Below are 21,071 nucleotides of genomic sequence, written 5' to 3' on the forward strand. Positions count from 1 at the left end.
GCAAAAGTGATTGAGATAGTTTTCATTTATGTAATTGTGACTGCTTTTGTCATTTATGTGTTAAGAATGTGAAGATATTTTTTTTAATTTGGAAGGTTGTTTAGTTCTTCATTAATTTATTACATACCTTTTAACTGAGCTTCAGTTTCTTGTGGAATGCAGTTGGCATATTTGGATATATCAGGTAGAGAGGTGTTTTTCAGCCAATATTTGTATGTGTAAATATGTGTTTATTTTTCAAACCACAGCAACTTATGATGGTGTCACTGATGTAAATATGTAAAAACAATTAGCATCCAGTTTATGGTAGAAACATTCCCTGTCTTTACAGAAATTACTCGGGACCAACGCAAAGTTTCTTAAAGCATTATGTGAAATCTTTAAAAATAGGCTTTGAATGGGCAGGTCTATTGATAGGACAGTAATTTTCTATCCAGGTCCCAGTTTTATCTTTCCATACAAGAGAATGAGCTATGTATATGTACACGAATTTAATTTTCTTGATCTTCTCCCTGCCTTTAATTGTACATGGTAAGTGAATTTTGTTAGGATTTTGTTAGTTATATAGGAGAATTAAAAAATATTTTAAGATACATACGCAAAGGCTGATGTATCTTTACAAAAACAAATATAGGTGAGTGTTCCTCCCATTCTTATAGGTGTTTGTTCTCATTTGCTGTTTGCAGAACACACGATGTTGTTCTCCAGATGTTCAATGCTCTCCACTACATGAAACTCAAACTAACAAATTCATATTTTTACATAGGGGCTGACTAAAATGGAATTACATTGTTTTGGCAGACACTACTCTTCCGAATTAAACCTACTTGCTCAGTATGTATAGTGACAAAATGGGGATTGTAACTGAGATCAAGGATAAAACCCTTTTTTTTTTTCCTGTCCAAAGTTGACACAGCATAGCTTTCAGCTGAGGTACTGTAACCCAGTTCTAATGTAGAGTGCCTGTGTAATTGCTGGGGTGTGGATATTGTACTGTGAATGAGGGTGACAGTGAATGTGTCACCCTTTACAGTCAGGGTAATAAAGATTGTAAGGTTACTGTCTGAACAACAATGAACATCTTTCATTCTCTTGTTTTACAGGTTTCCAAGCAACAATCAGTGCTCCACACATGGTAAGCTTTAAACTAGGTGATTAGTGTAGTGATTTTTTAAAAATCGAGGTGCTTTTGAAATAAAATATTTGCCCTAGTAAATATGATGAGCAGTTGATTGCAATGAAACTTTTGTGAACTGCTTACTGTGAGGAAGTAGGAAAGATTGATCAAGATTTTTCTTGCAGATGTACAGGATGACATCTGCAAGAAATAGGCTGAGGGGTAGTGGGCAAAAAAATGTAACATAGGAAATCCAGATTAATTTCTAGAGTTAAAAAAAGCCTGTAAGGGTAGTTAAGCGCTGAAACAGGCTTTGCAGCTTGTGGAAATTCTGTTCTTTGATAAACAAGGACACTGACAGAGGAGGGTTCTAAGCAGCCTAATTGAAAATGCCCATGTATTGAAATCTTCTGGACCAGATGATTTCTGGAGATCTGAAATTACTTTATAATATATAAAATCATAAGAATTCAGGTGTGAATGACAGTGATTCCTATAGTATTGTACTACAGTAATGCCTTTAAATCCTTGGCCAGGAAAAAAGATACATTGTACTGAGTTGCATGGCTTTTTTGCCAAGTGGTTTGAGACCAGTGTGAGTGTTCCAGTTGGGATTTCAGTGCATGCATCTATATCAGATATATTTTTTTTTCTGTGTTCTTTATTTGAGGTACAGGGTGAATAGAAGCAAGTATTTTGTCTTTGCGATGTTTGGAAGGTGTCAAAACTTAGTAAAAGTCTGCTTCTCTTGACTAAAAACTGTGTAGTTGGCTTAGAATTTACCTACTTATCAATATAAAAAGATCAGGAATTCTGTATAGAGATGTTAACAATATTATTCAAGAAAAGACTGAAAAAAGTACTGTTGCTAAGGGAAAAAATAAGTATTAATTATGCTTCAAAATTTTAAGTCCCTTAAGTCGTCATTTTTCCAATGCTTAGCACTAGTAGTATATGAAGTGTTAGAGCAAAAAGATAATATATCCTCTAAGCAAGTATTAACAAAGAATGTTCTAACAGAGAATATTCTAATTATTTATATTTTCTGGCTGGGATGGATTAAGCTGAAAGAGTGTGGTAATGGCGGTCTCTGAAACATGAAAGAACAAATTGGGTTTTTAGTGTGCAGCCTACACTTAGTTTGTGTACTGGTCCACCACATAGCAAAACAAAAGTTATCAAGTGTGTCTATAGACTACTGCATTTCATGTGTGAGCCTGGCTATTTGCTTTTGTAACAGACAACTTCATTTTCCTATTCTTTGATTCAGCAAGTGTGCAGGTAATACAGGAGGTAGTTTTAATAGCCATTTTCCTTGATGCTCTGGAGCTGCCTTCTTGCTAGCTAGCTTTTGTATCAGGCTATTCCAGTGCATATAGCAAAATAATAAATTAAATTCTCTATTGGCCATATACTGCCAGAATAGTTAGAGTCACCAGACCTGAGGAAATATAAACTGATTTATAGTGTCTTTCCTAATATATAAATAGTCTGTGCTAGAAGTGTGAATGGTCAGATGAGGCTTTGTATATGAATTAAAAAAAAAAATCTCATTAAATTTGTTGAAGCTAATGAAATAAAAATGATAGCAACAATGTCATGTAGTTAACACCTTTCCCCCCATTTTTTGTAATAGAAATGATTCTGAAATTTCTTACACAAATGCTCAGGGCATTTCCCAAAATCTCTGAACAAATTAACATATATTGAGTAAAACAGACACTTGAAATAATTTGAAATTTTATCTCTCTGTGTTCTCTTAGCATGCATATGCACTTGAACTTCTATCTGATCAGCTACATGAAGGAGCCAAAGCACTCGATGTAGGATCTGGGAGTGGAATTCTTACAGCATGCTTTTCGCGAATGGTGAGTTGTTCAGTTCAATCCCTTGATCATCACAACTGCTTGGACTCGAGTGTAACTCTGAATTACAAGGCAAAGAAAAGCATTCTTCATAATGGACTGAAGTATATTGTACAGAAAATAATTTACTCTCCTGGGTGTTATTGGTGCCCATTTCTTATGGTAGCTGATAATAGATGTTCAAGTTAAATAGCCCAATAAATGATGTAATGAAGAAACCCCCTAGTGAGGAAGTTTAGGGGTTTTAGATTGTTCTGGGTTTTTTTAATGTTTGAATTTTAGTTGTTACTTTCTATCTTGAAGGATGAAGACGTTTGTCTTGAACAGTTCAAATTTTGTTATCTTGAGTGGCTGTGAATGTTCTCATTGTGATAAATCATCATGTATTCCTGTTACAAGGAAAGCTCAGTGAAGCGTAAAAGAATCTTATTTCCACAGGAAAACATCTTATGTATATAATAAATTGTCTTTGAATTTAATTGCTTTCTTTTCTTGTTATATTGCACAAGTATTACTGTAAGTGTCCATTTAACCTTTATAAAGTTAGATATTAATTTAAATTTTATGTCTTTGCCAAGTAACTTAATCTCAGTTGTGTTATTCAGCCTAGGAATTTGGTACCTAAGGAATTTTCTGTTCTTCCCTATCTTACATTGGGAAAAAAAAAGATGAAAAAATAAAAAATATTTTAAAATTTGGATTTTAGTGGCTGTAGCTATTGTGTTCTTAGACTGATTAATGAAGAGGAATATAATCAGTTCTACTTTCTCTCTTCCAGGGCTTTATAATTGCTTTATGATTAGTAGAGACCTTTATTAAACTGCCAGCTATATTTTTTTGTTTTGTCTTTCTGCAAAGTTAATTTGAAATGTGTTGATACATATGATAATTTCTCATCTAAGCTTATTTGTTACGTGGTTTTCTGTTTTCAAGCACCAATCTGAGTCTGCAATCACTTCTGTTTCCCAGTGTTAAGAGTTAGCTGAGAGTGTTTAGAACGAGGCAATGAACTTGCAAAAGTATTTAGATTTCTAAGTGTTAGCTGCAAAATCTGGAAAAAAAAAAAAAAGTAGTTGAAATAAGTTAACCAAACTGCAGTTTAGAGGAAATCTTAAATGGCACTTAATTCAACTTGCTGCCTATTATTTTTGGTCTGTGAAGTCAGTATTCAAATGCTAGTATGGGAACACCAATCCTACAAGCATTAAAACTTTTGTCCAGGCTATATATATCTCACTAAAGTTATGAATGCGTAAAGGAATAGCCATTTTCAATAGGACATACTAAACTGTAGTTGTGCATTTTTTCCTACTAAAACAAGCTATGGAGAAGTCAGAATCAGCACAAAAAGGAAATCTCTTTCCAGATTTCCTGAAGTTAATCCCTCTATCTCTTTATTGCCATATAAATGTCATGTGCCTCTTATGAATCCTCCTTGGTTGTTTGCGTTGGAATGGCTTACAGATGTGTGTAATGAAAAATTGGGTAAATGCTTTCATTCTGCTTGATAACACTGCTTACTGTAACAAAAACTTGAAAGAAGTTACAGATGGTTGGGGATACAAGCATCATAAAGTTACCCTGGGACACAGTTTATTGTGGGACTTAATGGTAGAGTGTTTTGCCACCAAAATTCACTTGGGGATGTGTTTTTTGTGACTATGCTGATGTTGCTTTTCAGTCTACTTGAGATCTAGAATTAGTAGCTCACGTTTGTAGCACAAGTGCCTCAGTGCTCATAGATGACAATTTTACTCTTATGATGATAATCTCATTTGTGGTACCTCTGGGAAAGCTTTATGTTTACTTAGACTAGTAAAGTATCTTGAAGACTGTTGTTTAGATTTTCATGTTAAATGTCTAAGATAATTTTGCAAGCTATGTAGATAAGTTTAAGTTTATTTACTTTTGAAGGTTGCTGGCTAATTAAATTAATTGCAGTTTTCATCCTGTCAGTATTGGATTAATGAAAAAAGTGGTCCATATTTTTATTCTTAACATAGAGATCCAAAAATTGTGCCTCTTTGTGTTGTCTCAATTGCACGCGCTTCACAGTTTCAGGGTAACAGAGGCAATTGATGAGGACTCAGAAATAGCATAATGGTCTGTCACATGCAGCAGGAGGTTCTCTTACTTTATCAGACTATTTTGTGCTCTGACCATTTTGTTAAATTTTCATTTCTTTGATGTTACTGTTTGGAATATACTGGATCTTTTGCCAGTTTATTGTACAACTGACTGCCAGGCATTCCTCTGAACAGCAAGCCATGACTGTCATAGTGAAAACTTGCTCTGTGTCTTGCTGTGTTTAAAAGGCTGGAATGGTCTTCCACTCAAACAAGAAAAGCTAACACTGCTTTTTTAATGTTTTTTTTACATAGGACTTGTTCATATTAAAACAAAAATAATTCCCGGATAACCAGTTACTAATTTTCCATGTCTAAACAATATTAAAATGTAAGACAAAGAAGCATAAACAATGCGTGTAGATGTGTCCATAGAAAGTTGTTAGGCAACATGGGCCTTGCTAGGATGTACTCTGCTACTGTGGTCTTTGAGCTGAATTCTGTTAAAAGTGGTCAGTTTTTTTAAGATTTGGATTGGTTTTGAATGTTTTTTTCTGGACTAAAGACAAAATTATTGAAGAAATACCAGTAATGGAGAAGTTTTTGTTAGTAGACTTTTCCCCACTCAGAATACAGAGATTTTGTGACCTTTTTTGAGTTAAGAGCTCTCAGAAGTTCCACTCTTCCTGTGGAGGAGAGCTGTAAATCTGAAAGTAGATTCATGAATGCAAGGGTGAGTGGAAGGTAGTTTGTCCCTGACTAGTAATAGCAGCATTTGCTTCTGAAAGAATAGGACTCTTGAGATGATTTTGAATAAAAATCATTATTTAATCCTTGAAGTAAGGTCTTCTCTAAAAGAACCTTAATCCTTAGTAAGTCTTACTCAGTGTGAAAGGAGATTAGTTCTAGCCTTTGTTCTTGACATTGTTACTTTTTATTGCAGATAATGAAAACAAACATGATCAAATTTAACTTCTAGAAATTCCAAGAAGAAATCTCCACGTACAAAGCTAACACAACTGAATTGCATCTCAAAAAGAGTGCACTAACAAGTATTTATAAAACTGTGCAGACACACTTTAATTATCAGGTGCTTCTAGCAGTCAAAATTTGTCATTTCTAACAGTAGTTCTAATAACATTGGGAAAATATACTTCCACTTTCCAGTTTTTGTTTTTATTTTAGAGAAATGAGGTCAGAAAGTATAAATACTCATTCTGTAAATAAAACTAGCAGAAATTCTTCAACTGTATATTTTTATTCCAGGTTGGTCCCAAAGGACAAGTTGTAGGAATTGATCATATCAAAGAACTAGTAGATGACTCAATAAATAATGTCAAAAAAGACGATCCCACATTGCTGTCTTCAGGAAGAGTGAAACTGATTGGTGAGCATCAGACTGATATACTTACTAATTAAACTGATATTCTTTCTAGCAGCTGGTTGAAAATGATTGAATTGGATGTTTTTAAAGGTTTGAATTTAATAAGCTAAACCCAAGAAAGAGAAGCCAAATGAAAACTTTAAAATTTAAATTGCTCTTGAAAATTAGTATCTTCCCCCAGTTTTCAGAGTATGACTTCAGGTGATCTCAAAGACTATATAATCATTCTACTAGAAAAGGTTAACAGGGCAGTGTTTTTTTTGGTAAAAATACATGTTGAAGGTCTGTCGTGTTGTATTTGTTATTTAAAATTGGGGTTAAATTTACAACTGTTCTTGAATAAATACCCTGTCATCTAAATTTAAGTGTTTTAACAAAGCCTTCATATTTCTGATAGAGTAGCTGAGAAAGCTGCATGCAAAGATTCAAGTGGAAAAAGTACTAGAATGGCAGTATGCACCACTGATGTTTATTTCACTTGTTTTTAAAATTGTCAGTAGCTGGATGTTAGGGAAGTGATTGACACCAAAGTACTTTAATTCAGTTAGAGTTACTGAGTGGAAATAATGCCCAAATGATAAAAGGACAGTGAATTATTTTAAATAATGTTTTTTACTTAAAAAAATGGACTTGGGTTTTGTTTGTTCTTTTCCTTTGTTTGGGATTTTTTGTTTGGTTAATGTTTGTTTTTCTTAGAAGATGCAAGGCTAGCAAGAAGAAAGTGTCATTCTATTCACCATGTTTAAAAAAGAAGTTGAAGGTCTGGAAATTTTTTGAAGCTTCTTACAAGAACACTTGGAAAAATTATTATTATGTGATGTTTGGCTCTTAGCTTAATTAGCATTTTGATTCTTGATCTTTTCTTGTAAATGAGGGACTTTTCTAAATTTTTTTAAATAAGTTTATCAACATGTACACAGGTATAAAATGCACTGTATCTCACAGAGAACCCTTATATCTCAGAACTTCTTGGAAAATAAGTTAGGCTGCCAGGGCTGCAGAGGAGGAATGAGGGAATAATTTCCATTGATGCTGTACAAAAGCAATTTTTATTTCATTCCTGAAACAAACTCTGGTGGTCTTGCAAGTCTAGAATTCTCAGTAAACATAATTATCTACATTATTTTTGACTATGTAGCAGGGTGACTAAGAGACTTGTGGATAGTTTTGTTGTGAGGTACGTTTTAAAAAAGTACAGATGAACAAGTAATACTTCTGTGAATTAGGTGGAGAAGAATGTTTCAACTGTGTTGGATTCCTGGGAACTCTTTGATGTGGAGCAAGAATCCAGATGGCTGGTAATTTAAAACAAAAAGACAGCAAAAGAAAATCCCACCCAAACCCCCCCCATCTCAAATACACAAACAAAAAAGTTGTGAAAACCAGTTAATTGATCATGGGAGCTGTATGAAATAAAACCAGATGTGTCACTTGTTGGCTTTTCACAGTGTGCTTCAGACATTCTACTCTGCTTTGTCCTATCTCACATATACCATAACTGTATTTCAGGAACACCAAAATTATTTTGGGGTGTCTCATTACAACTGCATTGAGACATTGGGAATAGGTATACTTGGACTAACATGTCTTTAGTTAGTTTGTGGATTTTTTCAAATTTTTTTTTAAACTTGATTTTTTTGTTTCCTCTTAATATCAGGAGGAAATGAGGTGAATCTCTCAAGTGTTTCCACTTATCACTCTTTGGCTCGTGTGAGACTATTCCTGAAAAGCACAATTTGATTCCTCTTGGATTAAACTAGACAGGATTATGTGTTCCAAGAAGCAGCCAGATATGTTTGATATGTGCATATTAAGACAATAAGACTTAGATCTAAACTGCAGCAATTATCCTGAAGTGTATAAGTTGTGTGGATGCCAGGTTCTCAGCAAAAACTTTTGCTGTACAGATCTGCTTCTATTGTACTGCACTATTTGCTGATACAGCCAGGGAGGATGAGGGGTTCTAAATGATTGATGGAAGTAATTTTCTTCTGTTTCTGTGCTCATGCTACAACTCTGTGTGAAACAGGTCTGTATAGAGGCACTGAAGTATTGGGTACTCTGATCAGTAGATCAGGTTTGGATTTATAAGCAAGAACCTTTTTATATCAAAATGTCCTGACACTTTTTCCTCATCACCTCCTGCCACCCACCACCACAATTTCTTCACTAACAGGCTGCATGTAACTGGAGATAGGAGTTGGGTAGGTAACATTATTCAGGATTTAAACACAAGCTGAAAGTTTGAGCCTCTCTTTCCCTTTGGACATTGAATAATATAGTAATTTGAATGACATTGGATATATGAATGCCAACTTAACTATTTTTTAAATGTTCTGGATATCTAAAATTGTGTTGCCTTTGTGGGTGGATATATTTCTTCTGTAACTGTAAGAATTTTAGTGTATTTTAAAAGGGAAGAGCCATGCTGTGCGTGATGCATATGAAGGGAGCTTGATTGTTTCCCCCTTTGGTTGAGTGTGTGCTGTTTTTGAAGATGTTAGCTATTGATTCTGAGAGCAAAGGGATTAGTTGCTTTTGAGTCTGTTTTACCTCTCAGTAAAGTGATAAGATGTGCAGAAGTCACATTCTACTTCTCTGGAGAGTGCACTAGGGACATTTATGTCTCAGAGTACATGTGTTCTTCTTCAGAAGTGACAGCAGTTTCTTTCACAGCAGCTTCTTCAACTTGGCAATCATTTATTTTGCCAGCAATACTGGAGATGGCTGCTTCTAAGGCCTGCTGTGCACCCTGGGGAATGAGGATCTGCCTTCTTCTGTAACTAACATAATTTATAGCAGTATCTGGATGAATAATCTAAAGAAGTCTTTCTTCATTGCCATCTCTGATGGAACAGCAGCTTGATTCAGTAACATATGATTGCTGCTTCATTAGAAGAGTTGTACAGTGCTACTAAGATACAAGTATTAATTATATGCTTTGGCAGTCAGAGGGATTACATCCTGGAAATACTGTAACTTTCATTACTGGTGATCTCTGTTGCCATCTGACTTAGTGGAAATGGTGATCAATAGGGATGAGTTCACTTGAAGCACTGGTACTTCTTGCTTGGCAGTTTTTGTTTGTGGCCCTTGGTTGGAGCTTGTGCTGGTCAGAATTGATACGAGTATTTATGTCACTGACCTCTAAAAGGCTTCTCAGCTTCTGAGGAAGTGCGCTCTCCTAATGAGCATGAATGCAAAAGGTCCTTGCCAGGGTCATCTTTTAGGACCTCATAAGGAAAATTACAAACACTTCAGTTTTAATTGGTTTGAGGAGCTGTCCAGGTCTTCTTGTACTCTTGGATACCTAGGGATGCTCTTACTGTCCAGATGACCCTCCTTATCATGCTGTGGTTACCATGGGGTTTTTTTCTGCCTTGTAAGTTTTTGGAAGGCAAAAAATTGGGATTTTTTCAGCCTCTGACCGGGCTGTAGCAGTTCTTTTGACTCTTTCAGTTTTAATTAATCTGTGATAATGGTGTTTGAAAGAAGTCAAATCTGAGCCTGAAGATGGGAAACTCCAAATTACTTGTGCTGATCAGAGGAATTAACTTCTATGTTTTTTCTTCTTGACTGATTATTGGAACTTCTGTAATCACATAGTACGAATTTATGGTTGCTTCAGCCTCACTTACTATGTTTGTTCTAAATAACTCCAGAGAGAGCCTGCCTAACTTCCTTTGATTTCCTGTTGCTTTCCTGTAAATTCTGTGGATGCCATATCCACATTGCCTTCTTTCAAAACTTAACTCAAGGTCCCGTTTAGTTTGTCACATTTCATTGGCTTAGAAAACCCAAAATGTTACTCTTTCCTTCTGCATAACTGGGACGGTATGAGACATCTGTGATAGAGTGCTCCTCCATGAGTTCTCCTCCAAAGTTCAAGCAGCACTGGTAACCTCTGAAAACCTTTGCTGCTCCTAGAATTTTCCAAGCAGTCAACTGGAGCTTTAGCCATTAATCTGACCTGGCTCTCTCTGTTAGCAGTGATTGTCTGCAGGAAGAGTAGTGGGGCCAGTCTGCTGGAATGTGGGGTGTGCAGAGGTTACTGCAGTACTGCATTAATGTATGCATATAGGTGTGGGCTTTTGTTCCAACTGGTAATGCAGTTGTAGGCATATAGTCCATGGGAACACTTCCTTTGTATTTTCCTCACCTTTGGAGTCTTCTGATATGTGCTTCTGACATTTAATGCTTTGGATTTAGGATTTGCATTATGTTTAAGAATGGTGTACATGACAAGGCAAAGCAAAGTGTTACGTACTAAGAGGGTAAATGAGGGGGGAAACTCACCTGCACTGGAATCGGTAGGGAACATAAATACTTTATCTTTTCTAGGTGGATCATGTGTTTTCAAGAACTTTTGTTATATATCCATGCTTTCTAATTTCAGATGCTTCCATAGTATTTAGTGTATTTTGTAAGCATGTGTATGCACATGTAAGGGTGTTTTGTTGCAGTTATTTTACAAATGTGTTATTTTTTTATGTGTAGATATGGAAAACCAGCTGTTTACTCCAGTCCTTTTGAAAATGTTTTAAAAAATAGTGTTTTCTTGCAGTGGGAGATGGACGAATGGGATATGCAGAAGAAGCTCCCTATGATGCCATTCATGTTGGAGCTGCAGCCCCAGTTGTGCCCCAAGCAGTAAGCCTTTATGTTCTGTGTGTGTGTTTCTGTAATATCTTAGCTGTAGAGAATGCTTTGCTTACATCTATATGTAAAATACTTGGTAGCTTGCACTGCTGGGAGTATCAGTGGACAGTGTGGTATTACTGTATGGTGTGGGGTTTTTGTCTCTGTTACAACTGGGCTTCCTGTTGGTTTGATACAGCTGTATATTCTAATAACTCTGCTCTAAATAAACATATTTTAAAATTACATGTGTGCAACCCTCTATTACAACAATGAAATGGAGAATTTTATTTAATAAGGTAATTCAATTTTAGCAAACAATGAATTACACTTCAATTTAAGTGCATTTCCCAAGTTCCAAAGCACTGAGTCTGTTGAAAGTAAAGTGCTCAGCTGGAAGTACAAACAGTGCCATTTGTTCATAGCTTTCAGAATGATACAGGGCAGTTCTTACCAGAGAAGCTGAAGAGTAACTGGGACTTTAGAGTATGCATACATATAGTCCATTTTTACAAATAAGATTTTTTTTCTCTTCTCTTCATCAGGCACATGATGGTAATACATAGCATGATTTTTATATGCTAGATGCCAGTTAAGGTTTTTAAATCTTAGTGAGGATAATGAAAGACTGGGCTTTGAGGTGTTATAGACAAATTGGACATTTTCAAACAATGACCAGTGGTGGTGGGTTTTTTTTGCTTAATTTTTAAAGTAGGTTATGGTTTTAGGTTTTTTTTTTGTTGTTGTTGTTTTTTTTTTTTTTTTGAGGGGGATTTATTTGTTTGTATTTTGTTGTTTGAGTTTTTTCGTTGGGTTTTTTTTTTTTTTGGTGGGGGTGTGCGGGAGGATGTTCCCAGCAAAAATGCAAAATGTTGACAAATGTTTCAAAAAAGTAATTGAAAGCTTATTTGTGAATGAAACGGGTCTCAATTATAACTTTTGTTAGCAATGGGGATTAAGTGTTTTTTTTTCATGATGTCTGGGAAGTATGAAATTTTCCTTGAGACTACTGTGATTAGCCTCTTTTAATGGAAAAAAAATACAAGCATTTCTCACATACCGTGTTTACATGTCACTTATCTTAGTCATATTCATATATGCTAGGTTAGTTTCATAAAAGGCTGTTCCATTCACAAAATGAAAGAGGAGCTGTTGGGTAGTGAGTGTGTTGTAGATAAAATTTTTCTAGGAAGAGAAATAATGAAAAGTCACCAATCTCAAATCTTATTCTGAGGGCTTAAGGGGAGATCATTTACCCCAGAATTTTTGACAATGGGCCTGTACTGATGCACAATAACTATTGAATAGTTAAAGAGTTTCAAAAGATTGAATCTGCTGTAAAAATAATTTGTGATTTACATGTTTCCCTCACGTATATAGAAAATACAACTGCAACCTACCCAGTCAATTAAATCATTTTACTGTAATACCAGTTTTTGTACCATGTTGCTGTAATACTCTCATTTTCAATGCACTATTTATTTTTCCTAATGGAAGTAGTTATCTACTGCATAAAAGTAGATAGATGCATAATGGCAAAACTGTAACAAACTTTGGATTAATTAATCTACTGTAACAAACTTTGGATCCAGCTTCTCTGAAGTGGCTGGTTACATTCTAATTTCTGTGTTGTGTTCTAGCTTATAGACCAGTTAAAACCTGGCGGAAGATTGATATTACCAGTTGGCCCTGCTGGGGGAAACCAGATGCTCGAACAGTATGACAAACTAGAAGATGGCAGTGTCAAAATGAAGCCTCTGATGGGAGTGATATATGTGCCTTTAACAGATAAAGAGAAGCAGTGGTCCAGGTGGAAGTGATTTTCTGTTCCACTTAACTTCTTCCACACACATGCAAGGTGAAAGGGTGTGAATTTTAAGCAGATAGACTGCAAGGCCTGCCTTTGCTGCTGTCATTGCTTTCTGCTACTCCATACCATGAAAAGTGACTCAGTCTGCATTACTACATCACTCAAGGGAGGTTATGCTAAGTTTGAGTTAAATTAAAAGCAGAAGAAAAATATTGCATGGGTTGCACTTTGTCTTTTTTGGACATGTTTTCTTTAGTCTTTGGTGCTTTGAATATTCTTATTTGTTGTTTTAAACACAGAATTTTCTAAGGTTAAGCTTCACTTTTAATGAACTTTTTATAACTATTTTACCCAATAATTAGGGTGAAGTGTAAAATTTTACTTAATAAATACTGTTCTGTCCTTTAAGTTAGTGGTAGTTGGGTGTTCATTTTTTATTTTTCTGAAACATTACAAATGAAGAAAAATCTTAGCAAAATCCTTTGTGGAAAATGTAGATGATCTTGAAAGCGCTTTTCCTTTAGCCTTCAAGTAGAAAAACGTAGAGAAGATAATTCCTTCTTCCCTAAAGTATAAATGTAGTTGAGTAGTTTAGAAAATTTTCTTAGACATGTTATTAGAAGTCTGTCATCTGTCTCTGATGGGGCAGTATTTGTGTTTGCCAATACAGCAAACTCTAAAGGCCTTTCTAGAAGTAGGAAACCTTCCAGTTTGCTGAATTGAACAGCCAATAATAAATGAATAAATAAATAAATAGACTTAATGCAGCTGTCAGCTTAAGCCATGCTAGGCATGTGTATGAACATGCAGCAGTGAATGAACAAAGCAGCAGTGCTGCTTTGCTTACTGGCAGAAAGTGCTTGTGAATGTATTATTGGCAAGAGTGAAGTACAGAGATGTGCACTGAGCTCTGAAAACAGCTCTTGAGCTTTAAAACCTAAATTTAGATTTGTGGCTTTTTTCCCCTTGATATTTTGGAGTATAGCTTGTGATTTGAATATGAATACTTAATCTACCTATCAAAATACTCAGAAAAAAAGACAAATAAAGCAGTTTGCATACTGTTGCTTAGTGAAACCTCATTTCAGTGTTTCTTGGATTACTGTATAGCCACCACGTACAAATTACTCTTAAAACAATTTCAGTGAGATACTGCTTATTTCAAAGCTTATGAAGCGTGCTTGTTATTCAAATGTTTTGTATTTGTTATGCAAATGAATGCTTTGGCCTCGAATATTGCCAGTATTCCCTCAGTGTGGTACTCGGGGCTTTCCTGGCTCTTGTAGGGCTTTGGAAGCTTTCCTTTGTGGTCAGTTTCCTCCTCTGGCAAATGTTTCATTTAGGCTTGGAGTCCATGCTTCACTTGCTCTAAAAAAGAGTAGTCGTCTTCTTAAGTCTTCCTCCTCTCAGAGAGTTTCCATAGATTTTTCTCTCTTTCCACCTAATCTGATTATAGTAGCAATTGGGATTATTTTTTGGTATGCCAAAAAAAGGATAGCAGTATGTGTTCAGAATACACTTCAGGAAGGGTTTCCCAAATGACAGTATTTATCCCTTGCTGCAAGTGGAGGCAGACTACTGTGTTAAAGACTAGAATTCTGATTTTTTTGCATCTCTTCTGTGCAGTTTGGTATTTCATTTTGTCTGCTAGCTTGGGAAGAGCTAATAGCTTGTCTTTGGGCCTTCTTCAGTCATGCATACTGTAGGGTTATTTCCCCCACAATTTCATGCCATTTTCTGTGCTTTTCTGAAACACTTCTTGATTTTATTTATTTATTTTTATTTTAAGAATTTACAGTGGTGTTATCAGAAGCTATCAGTGCTTAGCCTGAAAGGTTCATCTGCAATGGCATAGAGGCTGTATCTTGCTATGCACATTTAAATTTCGTTCAGTCTTGGGACTCTCTGTTAAAGAAAATCTCAGAAGTCTACTTCTTGTAACATTTGCTATTTCTTTAATTGTTCTTTTTGTGATCTGAAGAAAATTCCCATTTCATTTTCTAGGATAACTGTCAATGTACTGCTGACCTTACAGGAGGTCACATCTTTCTTTTTTTTGTTTTTCCCTGTTGCTGGCTATGAAGTGTATGGTCAGGCAGCTGCTGCTAAGGAAATTCCTAACTATAAGTCAGCATTTGCTATCTGTGCTAGCATCAAAGATAAAAGAAGTGCTTTTTCTTCACTTCCTAGACTTCAGTTTTTCTTTTCTAAATTGCTCAAAATCAGTGAGCAGAGTTCAGTTAGAGACTCCTCTGAAAAAGCATGTCTTAAGAGTTTCTGTAATAAAAATCTAGTGTATGGGAGTCTAGTCGCTGTAAATCTCAAATTCATTAAACAATAATAATTTTAAGATTAGCTCAATTCTGTGTGTTTACTTTGTCATTCTTTCGGTTTACATTATGTGATTTCATTCCTAATACAGGTAACTCTTTCATCACATTGAATGAACAACGGGTGTCCCTCCACAGAATACAGTTGATAGGCCAGCAGTGTTTTCCTGGGGTAACAGACCCTCTAGTTGGCAGGAAAGAAGCTGTTTAAATTTTTGCTGAGCCATTCACATTTTGGAATGTTCTTTAATGGGGCTGTAACGTGCTTTTGCAAAGCAGCACAACACTCTTAAGTGATGTTTGAAGTCAACCCCATCTTCAGGTATCATGCTTGCTTATGTAAAACTGGAACTTATAGCGAAAAGATTTCAATACTGTGCTAAATAAAGCATCTTACTTGTGAATACTGTTAAATTTATTTAGATTTAGGCCATGACTTTGTAGTTTTGGTTCAGTTGCAGTAGTAATTTTTTAAGCCCCCAGTATTGGTGGGAATCCTCTCAGCTGTGACTTCCTGGAACATTTAGAAGTAGAATATACACAGGAACCCTATCTCTGGTACAAAACAAAACAATGCAGTGTGCCAGAGATCCAGCAGTCAATGCCCAGTTATGGGATTATACCAGTAAGGGTATCCTTTCATATAAAACTTCAATTGTTTTGGGTTTTTCTTACTGAAAAATAAGATGGAGAGAGGCCCCTTGTGTTGCACAGTTGGGAGCATGGCTTGATGGCTGCCTTATGGGCAGATCTTGTATAAGTTAGGATATCTCTGGTTTTATTTCTCTGTGAAATGAAACTTATTACTTCAGTTACTACTTACATGGAAAGACAGTTTTAAGTGTCATAGAATCATGGTATTATTTAGGATAGAAAACACATTTAAGGTCTTTGAGTCTCACTGTTAAGCTAGTGCTGCCAAGTCCGCTCTAAACCATGTTCCTAGGGCCTGCTTCAAGACCTCTTTTAACACTTTAAGGGGATACCTTGTCCTGCTGGCCACACTACTGCTCATACAGAGGCATAAGAGAATAACAATGTAAATAAGAGCAGTGAGTTTCTGTTGAATTTCAGATTTGAGTTCCAGACAGGCAGCTGTTTAAAAATGTTAACAACTACTTTTGTCTTATATATTGTATTAGTAGAAATTATTTTTATATGTCATGCTAAATTCATATTTGCTGGTAAAATACAAAATTATAATGACAGTATGACCTTTCTGGAGAAAAAACTTCAGTGACTAAACTCGGGCTGTTACTGTATCCCACTTATCTACAAAAACCATGATTAATACCAGTTTGGAAAATGTATTTATTAGGATACCTTTTAATATGTTTCTGCTTACAAACTCTAATTCAATGTTTCAAGTGCCCTTGATGAGCTAGTTGACCAGTTTAGTTTGAAATTAGCAAGCATTGTTTGCTGGAATTCCTCAGGCCATTCAGAGTAATGATTGTGGTTTAAGTTTTTATTTTACTTTGGCAAAAATAATCTCTGCATAAAATACTTTAGTTTAAATTTAGGAATTATGTATTATGTATCAGGGTGGTTTGACCCTTACTGAATGCTAGGTGCTCACCAAAGCTGCTCCCTCCACAACTGGACAGAGGAGAGAGAATACAACAGAAGGCTGGTGAGTTAAGGACAGCAGAGATCACTCACCAAATACCACCATGGTTACAACAGATTTGACTTGGGGATGTTAATTGAAATTTTTGCCAAGCAAAATCAAAGCAGGATAATGAAAGGCAAACCCTAAAACACATTTCCTGCACCCCTTGTCCCTCCTTCCTAGCTCTACATCCTGCCCCCTAGCAGTGCAATGAGGCAAGGAATGGGGTTTGCAGTCATTTAATCATATGTTCTTCCTCCTGGTGCTCAGGGAGAGGAGTCGTTCCTCTGCTTCATTGTGGGGGTCCTTCCCACAGGACACAATCCTTCATGAACTTCTCCAACATGAGTCCTTCCTATGGGCTACAGTTCTTCATTAACTGCTCCAAGGTGTGTCGCTGTTCTTGGGATGCGGTGTAGATTCCCCACAGGGTGACAAGTGCTACCAGGAAACCTGCTCCACTGGGGGCTCCTCTCTTCATGGGTCTGCAGGCCTCTGCCTGGAGCCTGCTCCAACATGTTTCCCACATATTCACAGTCTCCTCTCAGGCATCCACCTGCTCCAGCATGAACTCCTCCAGGGGCTGCAGGTGCATTTCTGCATCCCTGTGATCCTCCATGGGCTGCAGGGGCACAGCTGCCTAACCATGGTCTGCACCAGGGGCTGCAGGGGAATCTCAGCTCAGTACCTGGAGCAGCTCCTACCCTTCCTCCCCAGATCTGGGTGTCTGCAGGGCTGTTCTCACCCCACTCTTCTCTGTGCAATAACTGTTTTCTTCCTTGAATGTGTTACCACAGAGGTGTTGCTTCCATTCCTGACTGGCTCAGTGAGGGTCCATCTAGGAGCCAGCTGGTGTTGGCTCTGTGGAACACGGAGGAAGCTTAAAGCAGCTTCTCACAGAAGCCACCCCTACAGTACACTCTTCCCTCACCACTACCAAAACTTTGCTAGGCAAACCCAATACAGTTATGTAAATGTGACTGTCGTATATCTGATACAGTAGATTACTGAAAAAATTCCTTTATCATTTCAATTTATTCTCAATTTTATGATTGATCATAGCAAATAATAAATATATTATAATAGCACCTTTCCAGATTAAAATGCTGCAAGTCTAAATATTGCATCTTTAAAGTTATTAAGTGAGAAATAATGGGGTGCTGAAACATTGAGTAGATGCTGTGTTTCTAATTCATAAAAGGCTACACTCTGAATTTCACTTTTAGTAATGACACCATGTTTTTCGTAGATGAATGACGTATTGAGAAGGGAAAGTCAAATGCTGCCTAATGACAAGAAAATTGAAGTGGACCTAAAAGAGTGAGATACAGACTTCAGACAGATTTATAAATGTTTGTTTAAATATTGAATTTGAATCCCTTCCACTAAAGAGGTGGTGAGGGATCACAAAGCTCCATGACTTACTTGTATCCCAAACTTATTGTTGATTAGAGTTTGTAGTTTACCTGAAAAGCTACGTATTAGATTTTTTTTCTGAGAATGTTTTTTGTTGAATATTCATAATGGAAATGTAGAATATTCATGTATATGTTTTCTCTAGTAGTAAGCGAAAATTTTTCAAACTTTCTTACATTTTTTCAAAAATAGTAATTTTGAGCTAATGACTTCTGAAATTTGCTTTAACTTGAGTTTACAAAATTGCTTTGATGCCTCATTTGATAGATGAGTTTTTCTCTTGCTGAAATTACAAAAGCCTGAGAAGGACTATTGTGGTGACTTAAACCCTAAATACATGTACTGCTTGCTAAGCAGGAGCTGGTAAGCTGATTGGAAGGAGTGCATATATGAAGGTGGGGAGAAATTACGTGAGTTGTGTAAGAGTCACAGTAAATAGCTGTGGCTAGAAAGAATGCAAAGTACTAGATCTTTCCTGTGGCTCTAGAGGACAACAGGATCATTTTAACAAGGAAAGGGCTGTCTTTTGAGTCTCATTTTAAGCTTTGTAGCAGGATAGATTTTGTTGTACCACTGGGAGATAGGCTAAAGTATCCTGATTCTTACCAGTCACTGAAATCTGGTGGATTGCATAGCTTGGCAGCTTCCAATCCATATAGGATTGGCTCAGGTCAGCTGGTGCTGGTTTGCAGTATGTATTTATATCTGCAAGCTGTGCTACATTAGGGAGAAAGCTGACAACTGTTACCTATCAGGTGGTCTGAGACTTGTCTGGAACTTTCTAATACATATGATCCAATAGTGCACATATAAATTCAACTTCTATCTGGAGAAAATAAATGCTGTATAATCTTAACACATCATGGATTGGTTTGGGCTGGCATGCTGTTGTTAGATTTAGGAGTAGTGAAGAGCAAGTGAAAAACCTCTTGAGGAAAGCTGATCCCCTTTAATAAAGTAAATGTTCTAAAAAATAAAATATGAAAATACTTAATTTGGATGTCACATATAGGATGTCTAGAATATGTTTAAGCAATGAAAAATACCAACAATGAAATCATTGCTATGCTAATATAATTTACTTTAAATTATATATTTATATAATACCTCTATGTTTTAAGTAGAAATATCATTTTGGAAAAGAAAAAACGAACCCACACTTTAAATACTTTTAAGTGCATTAGCAACATTATGCAAAAGCCTTGCTAACATCTGCAGCTGGGTAAAATCATTATGTTTAATAATTTCAAGTAAATACAGAATGTTTCTTAGGCTTACAGTTTCTTGAGGATCTGCCTTGGGTTTAAAAGATTATGAATTGCTTGTCACACTAAAAGACCAGGGTTTTATAAAGCTGTGAGTGTGTGGTAGGAATCAGAATAAAAATCACACCCACAATTAGGCATATGAAACTAAGCCAGCAACAGCAGTAGTCATTACTTACAAACACTTCTTGAAGTTGTAAAAATTAACTGATGGTGCAGCTCCTGGAAGTGTTAGGGATGAATGAAGCACTTGTCCTGAATTCACTGGCACTGCATTTTAAACTGGGTATCAGATGTTTATTTCTTTTTATCTGTTTAAAATAAGCAAATTCTGTGAGATTGGCAAATATGGAGAGCTTCCAAACCTTTAGCTATAAACAGATTTTTCTTTATCCCTGCCAAGATGTGTTCTTCCGCCTCCTGCTTTTTTCTGCTGTGTGTAATTACTGCAGTGCTGTAAAGCTGTGTGATTAGTACTTTACTATTAGGAGGCAGTGCAAAGTGCAAAGAATGCAAATATTTATCACTTACAAATCACAACATTTGCATCCCCACTGCATTAGATAGAAAACTAGTAATTTAAGCACTAGTTTCTACAGCCTTTTCAGTTGCTTTTAAAATGTTTTGCATGCTGTCATTCCATGCTATATGATTCCTGGAGCATAATAATGTCTATGGAACTTAAAGGTTTTGTACTTGTGCATGTAGAACTATATTTTTGTGGGTTAGTTTGCATGATAGCTGGAAATACTATTGTGTATTGAGCCAGCAATCACATTACTGATGAGTTTTTTTCTAATTCAGACACTGTTTGTTTTGGCTAATGAGGCTGATGCACCTACTAAAAGAAAAATTGCAGCAAATTCCTTCTGAATTTATAGATTGCTTGTGCCTTGTCAAAAAAAATAAGAGGCAAAGCATTATCTTTGAGTTTTCCATTGATCAGAGTGGCACAGGGCACAGCTTTCAGATTTGATGGGTGTTTTGCATTAAAATTAATGCTTCAAAAATACTTAATCACTACTATATGATAACTTTATAGTTGGAATATAGGTTCTGTGGCTTTCTAGTTTCAACATGTTTTAAATGTCCTACAGGAAAAAAACCTCTGCATTTTCTAGATTCCTTTCAGTGATTTAGAGAGACTTTTTGATGTATCCTTTCTCCTAACTAGATCTCCTTTTAGCTCACACACACACACACACATTGCCCTGCCCCCGACCTTTCTATAATCTATTCCTGAATTATCATAGCTCCTTCAGGAGCTAATCGAGTTCCTCTGAGAAATAAATAAACTAAGTGGTACAAACTGCATAACAGGGATGCAAGACTCTGTTCCCACTTTCTTGAGAGACTGCAGCTGAAGCTCAACTTGCCTTTTAGGAAGCTACAGAGGATGGGTTTTGCCAATACTCTGTCTAGTAAGTTGGCTCAGTTGCTTGCCAGTGCATAGCCAGCAGAATTCAGATGGCAGGTAGCTGTGTTACTAGCTGTGAAGTGTGGGGGGTTTCCTTAGAGCAAGGGGTCCATTAAATGTAAAATAGAGGGACCCATATTTCACAATAAGT

At 36.2% G+C, this 21,071-nt stretch overlaps 1 protein-coding gene across 5 annotated transcripts in view; it reads left to right on the forward strand.

The window, feature by feature from the left end:
* PCMT1 (protein-L-isoaspartate (D-aspartate) O-methyltransferase) overlaps positions 1–21,071 on the forward strand; it is a 39,709-nt gene that overhangs the window by 16,221 nt on the left and 2,417 nt on the right. For 2 of the 5 annotated variants that reach the window (XM_085576549.1, XM_021540627.3), the window contains exons 3-7: positions 1,104–1,135; positions 2,881–2,985; positions 6,315–6,435; positions 10,997–11,082; positions 12,711–12,928. In XM_085576549.1, coding sequence (XP_085432675.1) covers positions 1,104–1,135; positions 2,881–2,985; positions 6,315–6,435; positions 10,997–11,082; positions 12,711–12,890 — 524 coding nt within the window. In that variant the 3' untranslated portion in view covers positions 12,891–12,928. The remainder of the gene's footprint in view (positions 1–1,103; positions 1,136–2,880; positions 2,986–6,314; positions 6,436–10,996; positions 11,083–12,710; positions 12,929–21,071) is intronic. The other 3 variants (XM_085576548.1, XM_021540626.4, XM_085576550.1) reach the window with 2 other exon arrangements.

Source organism: Lonchura striata, chromosome 3, assembly GCF_050655825.1.
Source record: "Lonchura striata isolate lonStrDom1 chromosome 3, ASM5065582v1, whole genome shotgun sequence".
Lineage (NCBI taxonomy): Eukaryota > Metazoa > Chordata > Aves > Passeriformes > Estrildidae > Lonchura > Lonchura striata.